The sequence below is a fragment of the Myiozetetes cayanensis genome, unplaced genomic scaffold (genome assembly GCF_022539395.1).
Source record: "Myiozetetes cayanensis isolate MyiCay16 unplaced genomic scaffold, myiCay2020 scf18, whole genome shotgun sequence".
Classification (NCBI taxonomy): domain Eukaryota; kingdom Metazoa; phylum Chordata; class Aves; order Passeriformes; family Tyrannidae; genus Myiozetetes; species Myiozetetes cayanensis.
The window spans coordinates 16,914,339-16,940,243 of record NW_026087389.1 but is presented as its reverse complement, the minus strand read 5'-3'; the positions used below and the strand labels follow the sequence as shown (position 1 = coordinate 16,940,243).

Below are 25,905 nucleotides of genomic sequence, written 5' to 3'. Positions count from 1 at the left end.
GAGAAATGGTATACAAAAGAACTTACTTTGTTGTTTTCTCCTGGATATTGCTTATGAGCACTACTAGAGAGAAGCTGCTGGCTTGGGTTGGCCTATGGACAGCTGTTCTTGTGCTCGCTTTGTTTTCCTTCAGAGTTAACTTGGAAATCTGAGGATAAGAGTAACTACCGAGTTAATAACTACTGTTGAATGTGAATAACTACTACTGAATTTGAATCTCCCACTGCTGGAAAGCAAAGAGAGATGATTTACCTGTTTCATTTTCCTGAAGGTAGATCTCACTGTACAGCTCGGTGAGCAGGTGAAGAGCTCCTCCAGAGCTCTCTGAATCTCACCCAGGGGTAAAAGCTCTGAGCCAGGCTGCTTATGGGCCCTTGCCTTTGAATTGTCCCCTGCTTTGTTTTGTTACTGCTTGTGTACCTTGTGAACCACCATCTCTGATTTGTAAAATCATCTTGATTGTGTGAACTCAAGGACCAAGATTACCGGACCTGCCCCAAATATGTGAAACCAAGCAAGCTCATTCGGCTGGGAGGAGTGCCTGAAACTGCCACAAAGGATGATGTAAGTGGAATGTTTCTCATCCAAAAACTTCTGTCAAGGGTTTCTAAGGTGCCACTTTTAAGTCTGGTTAATGTGGATCAGATGGTCTGTCATTTTCCCCAGGGGAAAATCCAGATTTAGAAGTCACTGCAATGTTACCTTTTATCTGATTATTCTGGGTTTTTGGGGGGTCTGGAAGTGCTGAGTTTTTCTGCAGTCGCATGTGGGGTGTTGATAGCTAGAAGCCTTGACTCCAGACTCTTTAACATGCCTTACTTCATCACTGCTTTATATATACCAAATATTGTTATTACTATTTTGGGCTCAGAAGACATGTAGTGTCTAAGTGAACTTGTTTGTTCTTAGTTACTTGAAATTGCTTAAAGGAGATCTTACAAGGATGGAAAAGATGTTACTGCTGGTTTTAGTAAAAAATAATAAAATGATCTAGGCTACAAGATGAAAGAAGCTCCCCTTCCTAGATCTTTCACTTTGAATTAGGATTTTAGGGATTTTTTTTTGTTGTTGTTTGATGACCATTCCAGGCATGAGAACCCCTACATGCAGCAGTTTTTTCTAGGGTTAGCTGTGTTGATCAGCTTCTGAGGCTTTGATATTGGAGAACTCATGGCAGAAACTTTGTCCTTCAAAGGATGATAAGACTCGGAACACTCACCCGTGTACTTTGGCCTTCTTAAAGGCAGTAGGACATCTCTGACCTTAAGTAAGGATCAGAGGTGAACTGTCTGGCTGAGACCAGTGTAATAAACCTTTGCACAGTTGAATTGTGGTGTAAATGGAGCTCACTTCAAACAAAACCCCAAAATACTTCTCCAAACTCAGTAACAGTTCTCGGCTACTGCCGGAACTTAATCAGGAAAGTGTGTCAGTTTGTAACAGAGTCAACCTAGAAATAAAAGAAGTCTTGGAGAGAGAGAAATGTACATTAGCAAGTACCTTGCTTTTGGAGGTTTGATTTTGGAGATGAAGTGGATCTCATTTTTCCTGTAGATTCTCAACGCTTTCCGAGGGCCTGATGGGACACCTGTGAAGGACCTGCGACTGAAAGATTACAGCTCAGGTGAGAATGCTTTCCCAGCGCTTCTGGTTTCGAGTTACAAAATAGTATTTTTTACACTGATACTCACTTAGGCAGTTTGGTTAAAGTCTTTGGTGCCCTAATTGCAGGTATTTTTGAAGGAAAATGCCCAGAGTTTTGTAGTTTGTCCTCTTGTCCTCAAAACTGATGGCTTTACTCACTGCTGCTTCAGAGGTAAAGCATGTGTCCTCTAGAAAGGGGTAGGAGCAGCAGGAAGAGCACTAAGGCTGTTCTAGTAGCCATCAAGAGTAAAACCATGGGACAGCAGCTTAATTCCTTTATAGTTGTTTTTTTTTTAAATAATTATTACTAAATCCTTTTGGATTGTTCTAAATCTTGTTTCTGAGGTGGTCTTACTGTGGAATGTGTCCTGCTCAAATAGTGTCCTCAGGAAATCTCTTCCATCCTAACATTTCTCCTTCAGTAACATGAAACTGGTGCCCTGCTTAGGTACGAAGACAGGTTAAAAAAACAGGACAAAGTAAGTTTTATAAGCAAATATCCAAATCCTGAGTCTGGATGCTCCTCATCATTCAAAGAATAAAGTTCTGCTGTACTTCTGATCAGTGTGTATAAGACTCTGAAGAAAGAAATATTTTACAAGGCTGCTTTGTGAGAAAGTTGTACTGGAACAAAGATGTGCAATGGTAGGAAATGCAGGGTGAGTCCTGGGGATTGGTTTGGATAATACTAGCAGGAAATACCTGGAAACTGGTATTTTATTTTTTAAACCTAGGAGAGCAGAAGCTTCTACCTTCATCAGTGCTTTTTCTTATTTCCAGTATGGTTTTTACATGAAGCAGCTTGGTGTCAATACATTATATAAAGGCTTCCAATGTGTTTAGTAACTGGGGAGAGAAACTGGGGCAATGGGGTATTTCTCAAGTGTATTTTTGTTTCTGGAAGCTGTCAAAGGAGATTTCACAACCTTCTGACGAACCTTTGAACTAAAGAACATCCCTGTGTCACATAATCTGGTCTGGCCCAACAAGCAGAGCTTAAGGGGCACAGTCAGTCTTGCTTCTTTTCCTCTTTTCTAAGCATAGTTCAGCGTGGCTGTTGTCACCCCCACGGCACTGACTGCAACACAGTAATTGCAACACTGTCCCCTTTTTGCCTGTGCTGATGTGATTTGTCAGTTGTTGTGGGGGTTTTTTTCAGTAATAAATCAACTTGAACTGGAAATTTCTTCATAAGTCTCTTCCCATGTATGTTATTAGGACTTACTGCCCTCATTAGAGAACTGCTGTTTCTTCCTTCCCACTCCCAGTCTCAAAGGCTGCTCAGGATGAGACACAGTGCCTGAAGTTACGTGCAGAAGCTCCGATATCTGCGGGTGGTCACATATTACATGAGGCTTGCAGTTTTCTGCTGTCTCTCCAAAAGCTGCATTCTGATTCAGTCTGTATCTTCAGCTGCAAAGTTGGGGGGTTTAAAAGTTTTCCTGGCAATTGTGGAGAGGCAAGGAATGAAGTTAAAACTAGCTCATGTTTTATGAGCTGTGTAAAGCTGTCAACGTCAGTCATTTAAGTGGTGTAACATTGTTCTAGGGTACGTGGATGCTCCAAAATCTTTGTTTTGCGTTAAATCCTGAGGCTGCAAATGCAGCTGCTGAGTTAAACAACTCTCTGATCCTTCTTACACAAGGTGGATATGTCTAGAGCAGTAAAAGCTTCCTGAATTGTGAAAACTTCATCTTGAAATTGGGTAACTAGAAGCAGTAGTAAAATTAATCCAGCCTTTTCACATTAGGTCATCCTAGAGAAGTGTGTAGAATTGAATTCATAATAACTTCTGAAAAGCTAAGCCTGTTTGAAACTAGAGGCCAGTCATGGGCTAAACAATGCTTTTGTGGTGGGGTTTGTATGTAAACATCCCTGAGAATGAAAAGTAAACCTTCTGGATTAGTGATGTCTCTGGGATACTCCTGGGCCCACGGGCTGTATCGGCTCGATGGCTGGCTCAGAGGAGCACGTGCTAAGCCAGTCTGAGTGGGTTGTATATATTTGAGTGCTGTCCAGAAATGTTAAAAATAACATTGATCATGAGTATGCATGTTGAGTGTGTTTCAGAGAAGAATGCCTGCAGCTGTGGGAGAACAATAACAGCCATAACAAATAACACGCAATTAACTCGAAATAAGTGAGGTTTGGATCGGTTTCACAAAAAGATAACGCTTATCATAAAGCTTATCTCAGCAGCTTCAATGTGATGATTCCACTGTATGATCTTTCACAAGACTCTGTTTTGGGGGAAAATATATGGTTGATTTTTCTTGGAAAAGCAGCTCAACTTCTTTATAAAGCCCTTTTTTTTACATACTGTGTATGTGCGAAGGGAAGTCTATTTTCACTGAAGGCTGTGCTGAGAATGGAACGCTGTTCTTATTATACCTGGTGTGATTTTGTTATGCATTCAAGCTATTGATTCTTTAGATTATTTTGTCTCTGAAGCCCACAGATTGAAATGGTGGCTAGATTTTAAACGAGGCAGTGAAAGGAGAGACCTTAAGAAGTGGCATAGTAATTCTATTTAAATCAAAGAGGCAGATATTTACAATGATAAGATGTCAAAGTTGGACTTCATAGTATTACCCTAAAAAATGTTTACTTCTAATTTCCATCAGTTAGATTTAGTTGATGCCTGTATGTTCAGACTGAAAGTGCCAAATCCATTTGTGGGGGGAAGAGGGCTTCTTCCAACGTGGTGTGTAAGCCTTGGCAGAAATAACTGTATTAGATTGTTGGCTTATCTTCCAGTTTGCTTTCTCAAGTGTGTTTGGTCATGTCTGTCCAATTAATCGTTGCAAAGAACAAACCCTGAGGTGACAGTGGAATCTTCTCAAAGAGCATCAGCTGCTTTGGTGTGCAGTATCTCCTGGTGCCTCTCTTGCTGCCTCGTGCAGATGTCCTCCTGATTCGGGAGATGCTGACGGTGATGACCTGTCAGCAGCTCTCTGGGAAAGGCTTGTCTGTCAGTAGCAGCTCAGTAGCAACCCTGTCCCATTTGAAGGTGCTTATCTCTGCTCACTGGGATCAGAGCTTTCATGTGGCTTTACACCATGGTCCCCTCTCTGTGGGGCTGTTTGTGCAGCATGTGACAGTACCAGGCTGCTTGTAGCCCTGGGTCTGTCCTTCTCCTGTTACTGTCTGTGCACTTGCATCCATGCTGACTGCCAGGAACTTGAAACCAATATCTTTTGACCTTCAAGGAGTCTTAAGGTGAACACACCTTGCACTGGTTTTGATTTTGATCGTATTTTAAACTTATCTCCTGCCTGGTTCTCATCAGGTTTTATTTCCACTCCCCTGCCTAATGTCAAACATAAGCAAAGTCTGAGGTCTTATCTTGAGGGTCTGATGTGCCCAGAACTCTGGCTGAGCACACATGTAAGTGTTTTGGAGAAGGAAGCATGTGGAGCCATCTTCATCTTAAAGGGCTGCTTTAGGAGTTGTTCACTCCTAAAAGATGCTGCAGTGGTATCTAAGTAATAAGTGAAAACACAAAGTGTACTCTGAGCCTTCTGTTCAAATTGTTCTCCTGCACACAGTCTGCAGTGGGACAAGCTTGGAACATGTGTTTTCCAAGCATGATTTGTGTTAGGGGTGGTATCAGCAGTTGTGAAAGCTGTTCAGGGAAAGCAAGCCTGAGAAATTGCTGGCAGCCCATGAGGCTTTTCTATCTCACTCCACAAGCCCATCTGGGGAACCTGAGGAGTTTTTACTGGGCTGGGAGAGCCTGGTGAGGAGTGGACATGCTCACCACGGCAGAGAGGAGCTCTGGAGGGACCAGGTGAGCTGGATTGCAGTCAGCAGGAGCAGTGAGGTCTATCCCAACGCCTTTATACCCTCTAAATTAGTGCAGCACCTCAGAAATTCTGTTAGCTCTCTTCTGACCCTTCCAAATACTTGCTTTTGAACCCTGGGTGGGGATGTGGGAAAACAATTCTGCACCCCTGAGGAGCAAAGCACACATGGAACTGGGATGCCTGGAGCAGGGAGGAGCTCTCTGAACAGCAGTGATGCTTTTGGCCAGAGTGATGACCACATGGATATGGGTGGCTGATGCTAAAGGACAGGCATCCTCCTGTGGTGGAGGAACACACAGGACATGTAGTGTCACCTGAAAACATGGCTAACTTAGAGCTGCTTTATGGCAGCTGCCTGCTCTGTTTTGAAAAGCTTTTGTTTTGCCAGGTGCTACTGGCACTAAATGTACTTTATTACTTGCTTGGCCACCTTCTTGCCCTGGCATTTATGTTTTGTTTCATTGCTCCAGACCTGGCCCTAATGTGGCGCTTGGAACTGCCCCCCTTATCCCTCCCTGTGTTAAACTTAAACTGCCTTGGATGAATCCTAGGAGAAAATTGTATTATCTTGCTTGTTCTTACTAAGCTCTGCCGCATTGGTGCCCTGTTAAATATTAATAAGCCCCTTAGATAAATCTCTAAGAGGTGCTTTTTTTTTTTTACCTAGTAGTGCAGCCTATCTTGTATATCAGAACAGTGAATCATTGGTTTCAGGAATATATCAGGAAGCCTCTGGAATTTAAAATTGGTGGTTTTTTTAGTGTTATGTTTTGTTAACACTCATGGTCTAAGGGTCCAAAAGTTTCCAGTCTGTGATGGAAAAATTGGTACAGATTTTTGCGTGGTGCATCAGTCCGTGGTAGGGATAAGTTTTCCATTTTCCATGGCTGTTGTGCTGCAGCTTCCAGCCATATGTAGGGCTGGAGAGGTGAGCTGCTGCTCTGTGTGGGGAGCTGTGCAGCAGAACTGTGCTGGGCTGAGTGCTTTTGTTCCCTTTCTGGAGTGATGCAGTGCCCTTGGGGAAATCCCCTCTGAAGGGTAGATTTGTGGCCAGCTAGTGGCTTCCTTATGAAGATAGCTTGGCACCAACCCTCTGGAGTTAGATTAGGCATAGGTCCCACAAGGACTTAGATTCTTTGGTTTAGTACAAAGACCATGCTGTGGGTTGTCTGTAGCACACAGAGGAGCATCTTGACTGTTGGGCTAATTATTCAGAGGACATCTTGGCTCACCATCAAGGCTGGTGCTAAGGATGAATAATCTCTTGTGTTTGGTGCTTTGCACAGCGAAGGTTGTGTGGCACACTCTGCTGTGTCAGCCACGACTCGGGCGCTTGCTGAGAGCTGAAGTGATCATCCACAAGCTCACAAGATGCTGTAGCACACGTGGAGTTCCTTCTTGAGGCCAGATCCCCTGCTCATCAGCAGAGTTCTGCAGTCTGCAGGGGCTCACCTGTCAGGAGCTGCAGAAATGTCTTCAGTGCTCATCTGAGTGAAGCAATTGGTTCTGGTTTGTAGCCAGAATAGCCCTGCCAAGGACTAAAAAAGCACTTAGCTGGAATTAGTCCATGGTCATCAATACCAGTCCTTGCCAGTTTTCCCAGCTGTGTGGGCAGTAGGCTTTTGGCTTGTCTGGCTTGGTTTCATGGCAGCAGTGCATTGTTTCTTGGAAGCAAAGGGCACTCTTGCTTGTCTTTCCTTATCTGTGATGTGGTGGCTTAGGAAATAGGAAGTACAAATCTGTTCTAAGTCAGTGTTTGTGATAGTGATCACCCTTGGTTCAGGGTTATAAGGCCTGTCCGACAGAAAAGGCAACAAATACATTCATCCATAAAACATGCTCACAGGCCTTTTGACACGCAGAATCCTCGCTGCAGCCATTTTTACAAAGGTGCTCATTCCTTTTGCATCTCTAGAGCAAAACTTCAAGGCTTTGCACAGTGTGCTGACATTGCATTCATTGCTCTGAGTCCTTTGTGCTAAATGACAGATCATATATCCTGGAGACCAGGTTCACGTTAACAGCACTTTAAAACCAAGCTCCTGTCTGCAACACTTTCCCAGATAGGCAGCTTCCAGTCCCCTCATGGAGTTTAGTGAAAGCCCCAGCCTTCCTCAGATTCCAGGTTTCTGTACAAATATAATGTAATACTTCATCTGTAATAAAAGTACAGTTTGTACAATCTTGGCATTGTGTGTTTTTCCCTCCTCTCCTATCTGCTGGTGTATAAACTACCCTTGTTGGGCCAAGAAGGGTTGACAGTCATTTGGAGTTCTGACTGTAGTAGTTCTTGTAGTTTATGGAGCTGCCTTTGAGGGCATCTCAGGCAGGTCCTTTCTGTGTCTTGGTCTCCAGGAGGGAGGGAGGAGGATGGACTGTAGTGCTCTACCTTTCAGAATACAGCTCTGTTTCATATCCTGTGGTTTCAGTGCTGTTCTCTGTCGTGAATGAGTGTGTAAGAGTGCACTTCTTTACACAGAGGGACAGTAGGAAGTGACAGGCCTTTTCCCAGCAGCAGGTGTGGCTTGTAAATGCTCAGCCTTTGAAAGGAATTTGGGATATGGCTTGTTGCAGATTGTCCTGTTTATTCTGGTACAGCTCTTCAGCTTTAGTAGCTCTGAAGACCAATTTATCTGTGCAGTAAAGAGATCTGACAAATTTATGGATGCTCAGAATCCACCAGCTGGTATTGAGAGAGCTCATGATTTTGGCTTCTGTGTTAGCATAGATGGATTGCTGCTGTTCCCTGCCGTGCTGTGGGGGTGCCCTCCAAGTTTTCAGACTGTGTGGACAGATTTGTTTCCTCTGCCTGCCACAGAAGTCACTACAATGCTCTAAGGGCAGTGCCCACTGTATAAGCACAGGTACAGCCTCTCCTGAGCATGTCCAGGAGCTCCTGTTTTCCTGGAAGCACTGAGTGTATGATGCCTGCTAATAATAGTCCAGTGTCATAGCACAGAAATACAGAGAAATACTGTGTTTTCCAGTATTTGCTTGTGATGAGGTATTTACTCTTTAGTACAGATGACCTACATCTGCATCTTGCCTCGGAGGAAACAGGGAAAACTTGTGCAGTGGGTCAGGGGCACGTGGCCAAAGTCTGCCACAGATGAGGTAGAGCTTCCACTCAACTGCAGAATGGCACATTCTCTGAGAACAGTGTGCACAATCCTGTCGTCACTCCCCGAGCTTTGCAAAGTGTGTGAGACCGCGGATTCCTTCAGAGGGTGTAGAAGTCCCTCATAGTCACTCCATACTTTGTGCTGTAGTTGCCCTTGGAGCAGTCGAACTTTCTTCTCTGCAGAGGTTTTTCTCAGCTGCACTCTGCCATGCTGTCTCTGGAGAGAGCAGGCAGCAAGAATCTCCTGCTTCTGCAGCTGTCCACGGCTCTGCTTTAATGTACCACCTCTCAGAGTCCTAGAAGCCCACAAAATGGCAAATGCTTTTCTTCTGTGGTAGTTCTGTCTCATCGTATGGGAAAAAAAGCACAAGTGAAGTGTTGTTGGGATGGTGGAGAAGCTGTCTGTCCATGGAAACTGCATCATTTGCCATCTGCTCTGAGGCTGCTTGGCCCCACCCGGCAGGTGCCAGAACCTCCACCAGGTTTGCAGCTGTCCCAGCTGCCCGGATTTCTGCCCAGGTTAGGGTGGTGTCCTTTGGCGACCTATTACATGGAGTTACTGTGATGCGAGACCCTCTTCTTCCCGACCCAGAGGAGAGGGAATGTTTTCGCGTAGCACCACAGCAGGCGGGGGTTTGTCGCGGTTGTTTTTGAGAGGGCAGGTGATGGTTCACCAGGGACTGGAGGTGACCTCATGCCTTAAACTTGTCGGGGTGTGCAGTGACACGGCTGACTGCGTGCTCACTCCTAGAATCCAGAAGCCGGACCGCCTCTTGGGTTGGATGCCTTTGTCATGCTGCCATCCTGCCTTCTTTCCAAAACTATCTTTGCTTTGGCACAGACAGGGCTGCTGTCACTACATGATCTTTTCGTTTGGCCTCCTAAAACTCCAGAGATATTTTTTTTTTTATGTCTTCACACTGCTTACAGCCCCATGAGAACAACGTTATGGTTTTCCTTTATTTAGATCTTTGATATAACAAACTATCATGAAGTAACACGTTACTATGTGTCAGTTGTTCAGTAGAAACTGTGTGTGTATAGAAACAAGTCTTATTTTAAATCCCAAGTCTTTTGATCTTTATCTCTGAAGCCAAAGAACAGTAATTTTAAGGCAAGCTTTCAGGATTTTATCCAAACCATTGCGTGCTAACAGGGACCCTCCATTTGCTGTCAAAATTCACTTTGCTAAAACACATCTGTTTCAGAGGCAGAATATTCCTTATTCCAGTACTTGCAGAGCAGCTTTCTGGAGCTCTAAATGTGTCTTTACTCCTAAGTATTAGGCATTTGTGCCCATTTTCAGTGCAGAAAACAGCCGAGCATGCTTTGGGAGCATCCGTGAAGGATTGTGTATACATAGAAGCACTTAAGGGAAAGCAGAAGTCCTCTGGATCTTATGTGCTCACTCTCCTTGTGTTCTGATTTCGCCTGTCGTACACAGCCTGTGGTACTGCAGGCTTGTGCAGCTGAGAGGAAGTAGCTAAATAAGGTACAAGAGTTCTTTTACACAGTTGACCTAAAACATGGGGGGAGATGAGGACATGCATGTTTTAGGGCTATGCTAGGGCCAAAATCTGGGTGAATTCAAGTGTTGGAGGGCTGTTCCTGTTGGAGAGGTCATTTGGACAGTGTAGCTGTGCTGCAGCGTGCTCAGAGGTTGCATGGGGGAAATACTGATTTTTCCTTTTTGTCAGAGTCTGTGTCGATCATGTATACTTCTGCAAATCATTGCTCTGTTCTACTTTCTTGGGGATCCTGAAACTGTAGTGCTGTGCTAACCAGTAAGTGAAGATACCAAGACTGATATCCATGTGAAACCTTACATGTGCAGTTAGGCCACCTAGAGTCAAAACCACCACACTGTAATCTTCAGCAGTGGTTTTTCTTTCCTGATTTGATTGCTTTGGTTCTCCAGGTCATAGCAGTAAAATACCAGTGGGTGTCTGAGAGCTCTCACTCACAGGGGAGCACAGCTTACTTGGGATGCCTACTGAACCAGTTCCAGACACTAGATGCCTGTCCCTACGGCTCTGTTAAAATCCCCTGCCCTGTCTCTGGTAACAGCAGCTGAATTGCTGTGTCCTGACAGACAAAATATGTGTGAAGGTTTTGGAAATAGAAATATCCAAGCTCAGCAGCTGCCACACAGAGCTTGAACAAGCCCTGTGGAGGAGGCAGGGAAGAGGCACAACAGTTGGTGGCAGGAGCCTCTGTAGTTGCTCCCCTTTTAGAACCAGTCTCAGGCCACTTGCTTTTGTTTCAAGTGTTGTGCTACAATTAATGTGATTGTGGAAAAATCAGCAGGTACCGCGTTTTGAAGGTGCGGTGCCGTTGTTTCACAGGCCTCCATTTCAGTCCTGGTCTGAAATGGAGGGATGCTCTGGTGAGGCTGGGGCAGGGGGCAGATCGGGGGTGCTGCACCGCCCAAGGCTGATGTTACTCCGTAGTTCTCACATCCCGAGTGTGCTTGTCAGATCCATGCAAAGCTCTGGATCTGGGGGCGGGGGAAAGTGTCAAGCCCTCGCACATCTTCAGCAGCGGTTTGGAGCGGAGCAGTGGCTCCAGGCTGCTCTCTTCTTGCATCACTACTTCGGTGCTGTCTGTGCAGGGACAGCTCGTAGTGAATTCCAGAACGCTGCGTCCCTCTGCAACCCGACCACAAGAGCCCAACGTCTGGCCTGAAGCTGCTTTTTGGCAGGATATGGGGCCACAGTTATTGTTTTTGTACATGTTACTGCTGCTGTGTTTATGAGCTGGGTGGGGGAGAGCAGAGGTGGGAGAGTGCAGAAGGAGAAATGTGCTGGGCTTCCCCTTAACTGCCTCCATGTAACGTTTGGAATGATCCTCTGGCATATATTCCTCCAAGCGTCTGAGCTTTTGTATATGTGTATAACATTCAGCATTGCACTCACAGTTGTGTCATGCTGGATTAAATCCATGTCTAAACCACTCATTCCCTTCATGAGGACTGGGATGGAAATGTCCTCTTGTTGCAGAGCAAATAGAGTGAAAATTTCTGCAATCTTGTTTTCTGTCAGGAGATCCCCAGCTTCATATACACATGGAAATAAGATAGTGCCCTGATTACAGCAGCTTTCAAAATCCTTCTCTGAAGGGGAATCAGGAGCCTTATGGGCTGACAAATATAATTCATGCAGCTCTTTGCTAAACAGAATTGGAAGAAGCAACTTAAGAGTTCTGGGTTTGAGTAAGGCTTTAAAATGTACCATGTGAGGCCGCACGCTGCGTGTGAAGTAGCAGAGGTGTCTGCCCGGAATGCAGAACAGTCTCCCACCAAGGGGCAGCACTGCTCCTGGAGAGCAGCTGCCTTCTGCAGAGAGAACTCCTTCATTTGCAAAGTGTGATCCGGTGTGGCTGTGCTGCAGGGCAGAATGGATGCTATGGGAACAGCTGGATCAATTTGGTTCAGTCGATCCTGCCAGCTGAAACCATACCTCTAGTTCCAGGTGCCCACTTCATGTAAGAGTATCAAGTGGCTTTAGCTGCCTTCCACCACAGATGCTGTGCTGCTAGACTCCATCTTTCACTGAGCTGAAAAGCACCCAGATTGATAAATTTCCCTCTAGTGTAATTATATTGACTAAAATAATATGGGAAAGGGGAATAAATTCCTGTGTGATGTGGAAGATGTGCTGGATTCAAATTGGAGTCTCATTATTAAAGGCAAAGGTGCAAAGTCAGAATTGTGTTTTTAGAACTGCATGCAAAGAGCTCCCAGAATAAAAAAGAATTAAAAATCAGTTTGATGATGAAATAGTTTTGTGTGGCCTTGTTTCTGATGTGGTAAAGTACAAAGATGTAAAGAAACAGAGGAGGAAAAACTAGAGAGTGCAGCAAATGTCTTTGGCATAGACTTGGGGGAGATGGGGGCGGTTTTCCAGCAGGCTGGAATGCCTTGTCTGAAAGAAGCATGGATGGAGTTACCTTCCCATGGAAGGTGAGGGGCTGAAGCAATAGGAGCCAGATATAAACCTGGTTTGAAGATACCAGAGTTAAAATGTGCATCTTAAGGAGAGGAGACAAGCTCTCCACCAGGACATTTAGGTGCCTAAAATGGAACAAATTGTATGCAGACCAGGCTTTCATCTCACTCCAAACCCACCAACAGAGCAGCAGGAGGAGGGAGCCAAGCCTTTCCTCTCACTGCGTGTCCGTGTAGGAGCATCTTGGCCCATGGTCATCTGGAAAGCACTCTTTTGGAGTGAGGTGGCCTTGGCATGTGAAGGGTGAGGTTGTGACTTTTGGTTGTTCCTCAGCGCTCCTGTTCTTGGAGACAGCTTCAGCATCGAGGATGGATCTTGAGTTGGTCTTAGGTTATGTAGTGTTCACACTGCACTTTGCTTTGGGACATAATGTTTCAGTGCAGGTAACTGGAGTACGCAGTTAAATCAGTGCATCCTTCTGTAGCGACTGAGATGACAGCTTTCCAAGCAGTGAGAAGAGGAAAGGAAAGAAACTAGAGTAGCTTCTTGAATCTAAACTTAAAGCTCTCACACCCTCTTGTTAGATGTGCAGTAACATCCATACCAAAATGAGAAAGTTGGAGTTCTCATTCCTGCTCTGCTATACTCTGTACTTTTTCATAATGCAAGGGATTGGACTTCAAAAAGTAAGCAGGTGCTGAAGGAAAAATAGCAAAGGCAAAGGAATGGTGTTAGTTCTTTCTGAAATATTGCCCAATTAAAGTGCTGGCTATTCGTGTAAAATACATTTGCAGCAAGGTACTTGGAAATGATTTATCAACACTTACTTTGGAAGGCGATGCCTCCAAGGTAGCACAAAATGTGAAACTGGCAGTGGAAAGTCACTATGCCTTAAAAAACCGACAAAGCAATTATTTCTTGCCCTAAGGAAGGGTTGCCTGTCACTGGGTTGTGTAAGGGGAAGTGGGAACACTGTACTATTAACATTCATGATAAACTGCACAGTTAATCATCATCCAGCCAGTCCCTGGTTTCTTTCTTTTTCATTCTGGACTAGAGGGGTGGTGGTTAGAGGGTTTGTCATTGGAGGGAAAGGGAAATTGAATATTTAATGTGGCTTTCTTTATGACAAGGCACTAACATGACTCCCGTCTGTATTTAAATGCTGTCCCCAGGTTACGACTATGGCTATGTCTGCGTGGAGTTTTCACTCTTGGAAGAGGCCATCGGATGCATGGAAGCCAACCAGGTTGCTTTACAATTCGGTCAATGCTGCTAGAAGATTTTTAATTACTTTTTTTTGGTGGGGTGGTGGAAAGCCTATGAGGTTTTTGTGAAGGAAGATCTGTTCTTGTATAATACACAACACCACGGTTTGAATGCTGTTACCAGAATCTTGTACAAGGCTTAGAAATGCCAGTGGGAAGGAGCTGCTGGACACCAAATGGTGTGCCCTCCTCCCTGGTGTGTGTCAGCACACTGGCTGGAGTCAGAAGCTGGTGGCTGACAGACTCCTGATGCAGGTTTTGACCCTGATGGTTCTGTACTCACACTGCAATCTGGTTGGGAAGAGCTCTGCTAGCACTGGATTCTTCCCCCGTCTGTGTGCACACACACATGCACATGTGACTGTAGGTGAGGCCTCTGGATGCAGCTCTGAGTCAACTGTGACTTGCAGGCTCCACTTTTCCATATGCCTTGTGCGTGGGAGAGATGCTTATTGTGCATCTCCCCCATATCTATCCCATCCTTTGGCAAACAGGAGCTGCAGACACAAGGACTGCCCTCCGTGCAGTTGAGCCTGGTAAACCTGAAAGTTCCCTGAAAAGGACAAAAGGGCTGAAATCCCCAGGGAGTAAGTACCCATGGGGGGCCTTTACTCTGACCCAGTATTTAAGGCTAGAGCTGTTGTCCACCATACAAGAGCAAGATGCATAAAATTTGTTAGATAAAACAAGTTCCCATCCTACACCACCCTTCCCGTGCCTTGGAACTGTAGGTGGTGGATCACTCAACAAAACCAACTAAACGACTGAGATCCCCCTTCCTTCACTACATCCCTTAAGTTTCCTCTCTGCTGCCTTCTTCCTCCTAATTTGCCTGACTAAGAATCCATATCAATTATCTTAAGCCTTTTTACCTGAATCCTGGGTCTCACTGTCATGAGAGGAGAGTTATGAGTCAGATTCAGAGCTGTGCATCTGCAAAAATGTACTTACAGTTAATGAGTCTTCACAGCTGGGGTTTCAAAGGTCCCACTAAGCACTCGCATTTGCCTCTATTTTGAGTTACAGAGGTATTGCAACTTACAAAAAATGTTTTACAGAAATAATTCTGTTGCTGGGAAAGAGCCTGGCACATTCCCACCGGGGTGGTGGTGAGGAGCATAGAGAGAGAAGGCTCCGGAATTAATTATTACTTTTACCATCAGTGACAACTTCTATTTCCCCCTCAGTGTTGCTACAATTCCCAATTTATTTTGTTGTCACTGGGGAATCTGTAATTAGAGATGACATTCCTTTTAACCAAATGCCTCTCCTCTGCTGACATGAAACAACATCTCCCTGCGCAAGAGCAATCCCCAAGTACCAGGGAATTTGGGAATACCTCTTTTTCCTATTGTTGGTGCCTGCTCTGCCCCTTCTCCTATTTGGAGTATGTAGATTTGGGCAGGTTTGGTCCATTGCTACAGCAAAGAGCCTTTAGGCACCAATCCTTAAACTGAACTGAGTTGCTGGTGGTGCCCAGTAACTCCCTGCACACACGTGCACAGGAGGAAGCTGTGGCTGGCTTTCCACTGCTGCTTACAGTGACCTCCCCAGCAGCAGTTGCAGCAGGCAGGCTGGGGAATGTTTTCCTGGGGTTCCCTTCCAACATTCAGGCAGGTGCTGGCAGAGAACCCTGCTATTGGCAGGGGTAGTGGTCCCAGCCATGCACTCCACCAGTTAAAAAGTGACAGAGTGTGAAGTCTTCCCGTTTTCTTCCTGCTATACGTGTCTCTGTGTGTGCAGAGGAGACCTGGAAGATGGAGTGTTGGGAGAGGATCATCTCCAAAGCCTCCATGTGCCAGTCTTCATGATGTTTCAGTAGACCCACAGTAGTTAGTAATTAGTGAAGTTAGAAATGTGGGGTTTGGGGTGACCCAAGCTATTTGCATTTGGTCAGGAGAGCTGTAAACTCTGGATTGCCCCATGTGTGTTAACTTCTCTAATTTGCTTGTGACTGAACATGAAGAAGAGCCCCCTTAATTGTTTAAATTAAAAAACTAGCAAGATTTGTATCTGACATACTGCAAGGGAAGATAGGTGACTTTTAAGTTCTCAGTAAAAGCCAAATAGAGATATCCAGAAAGGGAGTTATGAATTCAGTTTTCCTTAGAGAACAGATATTCCATTTTAATGACTTCCAGGGTAGAGTTCTAAGATGGTCTCCTTAGATTGAGAATCAGTCTGCATTTCTGCAAGCTGCAAAACCTGTGTTAGCTAAGACACAGATTCTTTGATAGTTCAGTTATTTTCAGAAGGTTATCAGCTACCCCTGTCAAACTCAGTCACTTGGGAAAGCATAAATAGCAAATGACATCCTGGTCCCTCTCTAGTCAACCTGCCTCTTTCTCAGGCATCTGCAGACTGGGAATAAATAGCTTGTGCAAAACCAGCATTTTTGGATGCTGTGTGATGCCTGTTGAACTGCCCCCGCCTGAAGAACAATTTGCTACGTCCCTGTATTGTCTAATCCCCATACCATGAAATCCTTTTGTTTTACTTGGCACCCACTTAAGACCATTCCCAAATTTATGAACTACAGGTTTACCAGGTCCAACTGCCTCCATTCAGTAATGTGACACATTCATGTGTGTGTGACCACTGAGATGTGAGGGGGCTTTTTTACATGCATTGTGATAAGGAAACATCCATCTTCTGTGTTGCCCTAATTTTCGAGGAGAGTTTCATTCCACTTGTATTAATTGCCACAGCTAAAGTAATGACAACACCCCCCTTATTAATTGCTTTGCTTTGTTGATGGTTGCACTGGCAATTTATTCCAGCTCCAGGGTCTCCTCTAACGTGTGTGAAAGGTGCTGTTATTCCCAGTGTGGAGGTGCTGGGCACCAAGTGCTGGCTCTCCTGCTGGCTTTGGGGGGCTCTTTGCCCCAGCAGGGCAGATGGGCTGTTGAGTTGTTGTGCAGAACCCGGGTGCAGCCCCTGTTGCAGCCTCATGGTTGGTGATGCTCATGGTGGCCTTTTGTTATATGCTGGCTGTCGTTTAAGTAGTGTGAGACCTCTCTTCTGTCTGTGAGGAGCTGCTTTTCCCTTGGGGAGAGACAGGTATTTTGAATGGAAGATGGGGTTTCTGTCTGCTGAGTCACATGGTTTCTCCTAAATAATCCTTCCCTCCTTTATTTTCATTTTTGAAAGGCTGGTGGTGTGGCATTTGTCTGACTGTGTTTTCTTTGGCACCCTTTTGACACCCTGGTGTAGTAGGTGTAGTGCTCCTCTCTGGGGGCATCAGGTTGGCTTCTTGGAAGCAACTTCGGGAATACATCCCATGGCTCTTCTCCATATGCGCTGGGATCTCTTTGCACTCCTTCATCTGAGAAGAGACAGACACAACAAGATTGTTACTGGGTGTGAGAAAATCAGGTGGGACGTGAAGTACCCTTCGTGTACTGTCGTGTGTCATAAAGGCAGCCGGAGGAGGAGAAATGGAGGGAGCCTGTCTCTGCTGCCTGGATAGTTTACTGTTTTCACTGAGATGGAGGTGATTGTTACACATACGGAAGCAGGAAGATTTTTTTTTTAACCTTAGGAGCAAATGGTTTATCTCACTGATGCTGTAGTATTGTCTCCAAGTCCTCTCAGGCCTCAAACTTAGCAACACTGGCTGCATGAATATTTCCTGGCTTTTGTTGCTAGTAACTAACAGCTTTGTAATCCTTTCCTCCTGTTTCTTAAGTAAGAGGGCAAGAGAAGAGCTATAGCATGAACTTTTAAAAATACGTACATCAAAAATTATTGTGGAGGTCTCCAGGCGTGTGTTAGAGTGGTCATTCCACTTCCTGCGCTGAGGTGGAATGTGTCAGAGCAGTTCCCCTGCAGCGCTGTCGTGGTTCAGCTTGCCAAGCACAGTGATAGCTCCATTCCCTGCTTGTTTCTTACTGGGGAGGGTAGGAGGGATTCTTACTGGATTTTGTGGGTGCTCACTTGAGCATGTCTCACCCCTGAGCACCTGGGAGCATCAGCCGAGCGTTTCTGCTGCTCTGAGCCGTTGTATCCATTCACTGCAGTGCCTTTCTGCATTCCGTGTGAACAGAGCTTCTGGTGCAGATCAGACTTCACAGGCTTTTTGCTGTAGCTGTTGGTGTTAAAATCCACAAGATGCTGTGACAAGCAGGCAAAGCTTAGGACTTTCTGTCCTGAAAACATTTGCAGTAAGAAGTCACAACTCTGTGTGGCTTCCCAGTTAAATACAGAAGGAGCATGTGGTTATCCTGAGAATGGAACTTCTCCTGTGACCTGTAGCCGAGGAGTATTTATTGAAGCCTGTGGTGCAAGAAGTGTGTTGCAATTTGTAAGAGAAAATGTGTGTCCAGACATCAGAAATAATTGTTTCCCTTTTGATAGGATGTGCCGAGTTGTGGAGTCTGGCATTTTTTTCAGGAATCTGCCAAATGCCCTCTGTAATGGAAGATGACACCTGCCTCAGATGTATTTTCACGGGCTGTCTGGTACCCGTCATTTATCCACTTGACAGTGTCAATCCATCTCTTTAGCTTTAACCTGCAGTCAAGGGTGATGGTAGTGGCAGTTGAGGGTGTCCACAAATACACTGAAATCCATTTGTGTGTTAGGCTGAGGGTGCTTGCTTTTGATCTGCCCTCCTTGAATCACCAGCTGATGTTATCTTCTGCTTTTCTTGTTGCATATTAGGTGTGTGGATTTTGTTCAGGTTGCAGCTTTGCACATTTTTTCCCCTGTTAAGCTTGTCCTGCTTTAGACTGTGTGGTTTTCTAGAATTTCCTTTCGGAGCATGTGTATAGAGAGAGAAAAGGCTTGTATACCTACACCTACACAGTGTTTCTTCTATAAACATCCTAATGGTTTGGGAAACATGCACATTGTGGAGGAATTTTTATGAGCCACCTGACCTATGGAAAGTTCCCTCCATAGGCTAGTGGGTGAGTGGATTTCCAGGCAGCAGAGCTGATTTGGGGTTTTTTTTGTGTCTGATTCAGTGTGTGACCTGGTCACGAGCTCAGCCTGGTCTTACATCACTGAGGCTTGACGTGTTGAGTCAATCATCTGTTCATTCCCTCTTGTGTCTCACTAATCACCCCATCGAACTGGCATTTAATTGGAGTTATAAGCCTCTGAGATCAGTATAGAAGTCTGCAGTGGGAAGCTCCTAGTGCTGGACAGACACTTGCCTGTGAATAAGCAGTTGGATCTGCCTGCAGTGACCTGTGACAGGGCTGGGTGCGTGGGTGTAGATGTGTGTATCCTGCAGGGATGTTGTGATAAAGTGATTTTTATCTGTGTGCTGCAGGGACCTTCTTTGTGCAGAGAAGGGTGGCTTCTGGTGTGAAATGTAACTGCCAGAAAGTTCTGGTACCGAAAATGTTTCTCCGGACCTTCTCTTCTGTCATCTCAACATCTTCTGTCATCTCAGCTGTTCAAGCTGTGTGAATCCTCTTAGTCCCTCTTCCTCTGGCACAGAAGGTTGTAAGAGATCTTCTGCCAGGGACTTCACACACTCTTCCTTCAGCCAGTGGTAGCTGCCCATCAGTGAGTTTTTTCTAGCCCTACCCAGATAAAAAAACTACAACCTCCTTCTTGGCAGCTCTGTCCTGCTTTGCCTCAGGAAGCAAAGTATGCTATGCAAAATGTTTTAAAATAAGTTCACTTTTCACTGGGAGAGTTGTGAAGCTGCGTCTTCTTGCTCTACTTGTGTGATTCCCAGCTTGCCACGTCCCTCTACCTCCCTGCTCATACTCAAGATCCTGTCCTTTTTCCTTCAGCCTCACCTTACCCATGTGATGGGGGTAGTATGTGTTTGCTGCTGCTGAACTGCTGCTCTGCAATGGGATTGTCCCACTGAACAGCCTCTGGGTGAGCTGCCTGGAGCACGCAGGAGATGCTTCAGCAGGACTTCCTTGGTCTCTCTTGTTGTTGCCGGGGATGTGTGGCCCAGCAGTGTTATCTCAGGACTCAAATATTGCTGTATATGACAGAATTATGTATTCTGTGTGCTGAGGTTGGCTTGGGCTGCTGTATAAATAGGTTGTTCCACATAAAGCATCCCTCCCTGCCCTTCTCTAAAATGGAACTGCACTGGCCTCTGCACATTTCTTTGTTGGTGATGGGTTTGCTGGGATTTTTTGCCTGTTGACACTAACAAATCTGTGTGAAGATGTTACTCTGAAATGCCCATTCTTTCCCTGCAGATTGTAAACTCCTTGTTAGTCAAGTTCTCTGTTGGAATGGATGTTCTGTTTACGATGCCAGAAGCTCGAGGGAATAATTGTGATTTCCTGACATTTGTTTGAATAACTTGATCTACGGGTGGTTGACAAGATAAGTGTCCAGTCCTCTCCGATTGATTGATGGTATGATGTGATAAATCTGTACTTGCAGTGCATCACTCACTGCTGTCGGGCAGCCAAAGGTCGGATACTCACTCCACTGTTGGCTCTCAGGGAGGACCCACTCTTGGATAGCTGGAGCTTTGGTCATACCCAGCATGGCTGTTGTAAAAAATGGGGGGCACTCGAAAACTTCTGCTTGTGAATCCAAAGTGCGATGTGTACGATGGATAAGTCTGCTCTCTGCCCGTTCCATAGGGCTAAAGTTGTGTGGTAGAGCACCCACTGGCAGAGCATTCCTAAGAAATGGCTTTGTTTCGGTCACTGTCAGCACGCGAAGCGCTTTCCTGAGTGATGTGGCATCTGGCACACTCATCCTTTGGATTCTCTTGTAGGTGAGATTTTGCCTTGAGCTAGGAAGGATTGGAAGTAGTCCTTGGATGCACGGGCAGGATACAAATGCCACCCTGTCATGTAGCTGTCAGGTCCTCTCCTCCTAAGGTGTTAATGGAATAGTGGTGCGACATCGAGGAAATCTTAGTCATAGATGCTACGTGGAGGTGCAATTTCACCTTTAAACGGAGAGTGGTGGTTTACTGCTGGCTGCGTTTCCTCACTTGTTGGTTTTTCATTGTGCTTGCATTCATGATTAGTTGATTTTGCTATGAAGATCTGTAGAGACTCTAAATATATCCTTGAGTAACCGTTTGGAAAGTGCGTATCGCTGTAGCCTCAAAGCGCTTCAAAGGAGTGTGGCAAATCAGCGGCAGGACGGATCGTGTGCTGCTGCAATTGATAGGTTGTGTACGTGGTCAGAAGGGGATTTTGGATTAGGATGTAAAATCCCTTGATCAAGCTCCTGTATGAAAGCAGTAGGACTCATGCCACTAATTTGCTTTGATGCTTTTGAAGTCATCCTGTAAGTAAGCTGGTGACTAACAGAACTGGAGCTGCACTCTCAGAAATTCCCTCTGTACTCTTAGAAGTGGATGGTGCTGATGATACGACTGAAGTGTCTTAAGGGAGATGAACAGGCAGTGAGAGGGGAAATGTCTGTGTGGGTTCAGGTTACGTGAATCAAGGCATCTCAGTGAGTGCACCATAACTTTCATTTCCAGAGCAAGACCATTTTCTCTCACGGTTTTGCCATAATGGTTTGCACAAGACCCGTCATCGTGAACGAGACAACACAAGTTGTTGGGCTGAGTCCAACGAGTCCTTCTTAGCCCAATTCTAGCAACGTCGAGGGGAACACCAGATATGTTTTACAAGCATATGAGCCAGATTATAATGCTAGGACTCCATCTGGACTGTTTTGATAAGTGGGAGCACACCAAAATGTTGCAGTTTTCACTTGATGAGTCGTTGTTGTGAGCTCCAGTCTCAGAACTGTTCGTTCATGCTTTTGTGCTGTCTTAGCAGCAATTGCTTTTCCGTTCCTTGGTGCGCTGTTGGTGTTGGATTGCAGGAACAGGAAGGTAAAAGATTGAGTCGAGGTGGGAAAAAATGACAAACTGCACACTCCCTGGGGTTAAGGAAGGCACCGTTTCCTTCTCTTCAAAGAGATTGTCTGCCTGCTTTTCTGCAGAAATTAAGTATGTTTTTTGTATAACTATGATTATGATAGAGAGCTGGGATTCCCTTCAGATGTTGATTTTAGTCTGTTTTCTTCCCAGTTGAGCTTGTGTCAGACCTTCTCAGTGTCAATCTTGGAAGTTTGGCTACCTGGAATTGAGGTGCATTCAAAAAAAGTACCTTGAATTTTGCTATTTTCTGCTTGGGTTATGAGGCTCACACATGTAAAAGATTAAATTCAGAGGTTTCAAGTTTGAAGATGCAAGATCAAAGCTCTGGCAGGCAGCAATTTTTATTTGTGAATTTCTTTTTCCATTTGACTGTAACTGGGCTGTTAATGTTCTTGTCTGGAAATGAAATTATTACAGTGGAAAACGGGGGTGGCACGCCTATGTGGACTATTGTGTCATTATCCATCAATCACAGGCAACAAGGAAACAGGTATTTAACACAGGAGGACACAGAGTTATTATCCACCCTGTTCCCCTTCAAGCCACAGGGCACCTTCAAGACTCTCATTAAAGCTTTAATACCTATGGAGATCACAAGAAACCCTGTATGCTACAGGATCAGAGATTGGGAGCTTTGCTGTCACTCTGCATCTGTGCCGGACAGGAAAACATGTGAGGTGGGAGAACACCAAGAGTGCTGCCAGACAACAGCCCTCTGCATTTCTGAGGAAAGGCACAATCTTCCCTGATCCTCTCTTGTCAGGGGGAGAATTTCTTCTTCCATCGTTTCTGGGAACCTGATAACCCAACCCGTGTGAATGGGTCAGCCACTGAAAGGTCTCAGTGCCACTGTTTGACCAGCTGAATCCTGGCTACGATTGCTCCCAGAAGAGGGTCATGTGGGAAGATCCTGAAGCTGCTTTGTACAAGGGGACACGGGAGGGAGGTGGAAAGATCTTCCTGTTTTCTGCAGTGACAGAAGCTGTCTGATGTAAAGGAGAGTTCTGCCTTAAGGTTTGTTTTGCGGTGCTGTTGCACTGTGTGTATGTGTTGACAACTACCAGATGTTGCATCCAAGGGTCCTCCTTCATCTCCATTGCTTCAGGCCACCTATAAGTTTAGTTAGTTATGTCTTCCCCAGAATGAACAAACAGCTTCCAAAGGATGGGTCTAAAATCAAGTCTGTCATGTAAGGAATTACATTTTTAATGAGGGTCAAAGCTATAAAGCTGTAAACATGATATTTAAGTATTTTAAACACTGAAACTGTCTTTAGAACAAAAGGATGAGAGTTAATTCTCCCCTGTTTTCATAGACAACAGGGGAAATCTTAGTTTTTTGTGATGTATAGTTCATGTCTAACCAGGAAATTAGCAATATCCAGATGGGCTTCATGAACCAGATTTGAGCCAGGATGGCATTTAAAGCCCAAGCAAACATTTGATGTACTTTTCCATCAAGGATCTCAGGAGTAGAGTTAACAGAGAAAGTAATTTTAAGTTCTCAGAATCCCAAGATGTATTTTCGTACACCTAATACCAGGTTGAGAAGTCTCACTAAGAAGCTTTCTCACTGTGCAAAGCTGTGCATTAATGATATGATGACTAAGGTATTTCACTGTTTATAGCCTTAGGTTTTTGAAAGCCTGATTGATTCTTCCCAACCTGTGATATCACTGGAGAAGAGAGCTGAGGTGGTTTGATTTTTTTTTTTTTCCCCTGACAAGGTGTTGTTCTGTGTCTGGTCTGTGTGGGATTGGTGTGTGGTCTCTGCCACTGCCACCTTCTCTGCCCATTGCACTAACTTCTCTCTCTTTCTTCCTTCCAATGTGTACTGGGCCCATCACTAAATTTAAGAAGTGGATTCCAAAATGTTTCATTGACATCTCTTAGTGACAGGCAAATCCATCTGATTCTAAGAGGAGCAGCTGAAAGCATCCCCTCTCTGGTGCTCCAGAGCTCACTGCCGAGAGGTGAGCAGCGCACAGGGAGCTTCAGGCAGCACCTGTGCCTGTCTGCCCTTGGTCTGCATGGGCCAGTCTCTCCTGAGCCACCAGGTATTAAATCCCCAGGTATTACAGTCCCATAAGTGGTTCAAGTGACAATACCTGAGCCACCCACTACTTGTGGGGCTTATCTGACTAGTTTGAAGAGGTGTCTGTGCATGTGGTTTCCCAATCCCTTAGGAATTCTGCCAAGCTGAGGCAGTTCTGACACATCAGGGAATCACATTCTCCTTCCTTGGTGTCAGGGTTATCCTAGGAGCTGCTCTCCTGCACACTCACCTCTCTGGCTGTACTCTCCCAAAGAGCTGAGGTCAGCCACCAGAGCACCTGGATATTTACAGAGGAGAGTCACTTCTTTTGCGTGTTGCACCCTGACAAGGCACTAAATCTCTTTCTTCAGCAGTTCTAGCAACTGGCTAGGAAGGAGGGATCTAGATGTCCCTCTGGATGTGCAGTGAAGTTGTGTGGATGAACCTCTTTAACCTCAGTGCCCTGTAAAGGAGGAGCTGCTGGGCCCTATGGGGAGCTGTGACACCCAGTAGTGTTATGTTGCAGCCAGCTGGGCTGGCAGGAGAAACTCATTTCCCTTCAAAAGTTCTCATGCTGTGCCAGGTTTCTTGGACAAATACTGACCCAATAGGTTAAAGCAGCTGTTTTCCAAATCAGCTCCTAAGAAGAGCTCTCTCAGGAGGCAGCACCTGCTCAGGTGTAGAAATTGGTGCAGGTGCCACTCTGAAGAAGTGCCAGCTGCCCTGTGGTTCTGTCCAGGTGTGAGTTTTAAGGATCTGGATTTAGCTTTTGGACAGGCCACCTCAAGGTCAGGATGATGTGCTGGGAATCATCATTGGGACGGCACAGGTAAGTGTTGCACTGCTGGTGTGTTTCCCTGGCAAATGGCAAGGCTCTTCCTTTTACCCTGTGGAAATCAGTGTCAGGCACCACTTTTGCCATTTACTGGGAATTTAGGGATGTTGAGAAATGATGTCTCCAAGGACAAAACCCTCTTTTATTCAGAACTGCTCCTTCTCCTCAGGGTTTTTGGGTCTTTCTTAGCTCTGAGTTTGGAGACTTGTCTGGAGGAGCCTCTGGCCTTCTCTGTCCCCCATTTACAATTGGTGTGTTCTTAGCTGCTGCGCAGAACATCCTACATTCTGTTCACTGTGCAGGTCAAGCTGTGCTGGAAGTGGTGTGGAATCCCACATGTAAATGTAAAAGGACATATGTGTTTGTTTGGGTGTGGGGTCTTTATATGCTTAACAGGTTGAATTGTCTAGGAATAAATTTACCCCTTTAAGGCAGAACTTTCCCATCTGACTTTTCTTCTGGCATGATTTTACACTGAAATTGCTCTTCAGTGTTCTGATATTTGTGCTTCAAGTCTATGATTAAGGAGCTGGGTCTTTCCTCATTGTTTCCCAGCTTCCTTATGGCCATTGGTAATTGTGAGGTGTCCCCGAGGGAGGTGCACAGGAAGGTCCTGGGCTGAATTAGTGCATTGTGGTAATGGAATTAAGCTTTATATTGTTTAACAGTGTGATGGGATGAGATGACCTTTGAGGAAGAAGGTGGCCATGTAACAAAATATTGAGAAATATGTCCAGGTCACTAGAGCAGCATTTTGGAGAGAGAAGGGAAGTCCCTGTGTTGGGAGCAAATGAAGTCTTTGGAGCAGCTGTTGTTCAAACACAGTGTCTGTTCAGTAGCCCATGATAAATCAGAAAAGGAATATTGATGAGGCAGAGCCATGTGGACCCTCTCCTAGAGCAATCTATTAATAGAGATGCTCAATATGCTAAATATTTAAGTACTCTTAAGTTTTCATAATTTAAGTATACTTTTCAAATAGAGGATTCAACCTGATCCATACTTTTTTGGGAATGAGTATTTTATATAGGGTCACTTAGGTTGGAAAATACCTTTAAGATCATTGAGTCCAGCTGTTAAAGAACATCATATGCATGGTCTCCTTCACTTACCCCATTATAAGGCCTCGACCATCCATGCTTCTCTTTAGCTGTGGAGTGGGAGCACCGGAGCACAGAACTTGCCCCCTTTGAACTGTTATCTCCCAATGTCCTCCCATCCTCACTGTCTGAACTCTAGAAATCCTCTTCTGACAACTTCATGCTGTAAAGGAAAGGCTCTCATTTTAAAATTTCCACTTTTTTCCCAGTGATCCTGTAAGCTGATCCACAAAGGTGCCGCCTTAGAGGGGTGGGGGGAGCTGGAGGTCGGCGTTAGCCGGGCAGGGTTAGGGCCCTGAGTGGCAGGTGA

The 25,905-nt window shown here is 45.2% G+C and overlaps 1 protein-coding gene across 1 annotated transcript in view; it reads left to right on the top strand.

Moving 5' to 3' along the window:
- Nucleotides 1-25,905, top strand: part of RBM6 (RNA binding motif protein 6) — a 56,080-nt gene that overhangs the window by 8,272 nt on the left and 21,903 nt on the right. The window contains exons 4-6 of the mRNA XM_050313194.1: nt 475-564; nt 1,555-1,624; nt 13,694-13,767. Coding sequence (XP_050169151.1) covers nt 475-564; nt 1,555-1,624; nt 13,694-13,767 — 234 coding nt within the window. The remainder of the gene's footprint in view (nt 1-474; nt 565-1,554; nt 1,625-13,693; nt 13,768-25,905) is intronic.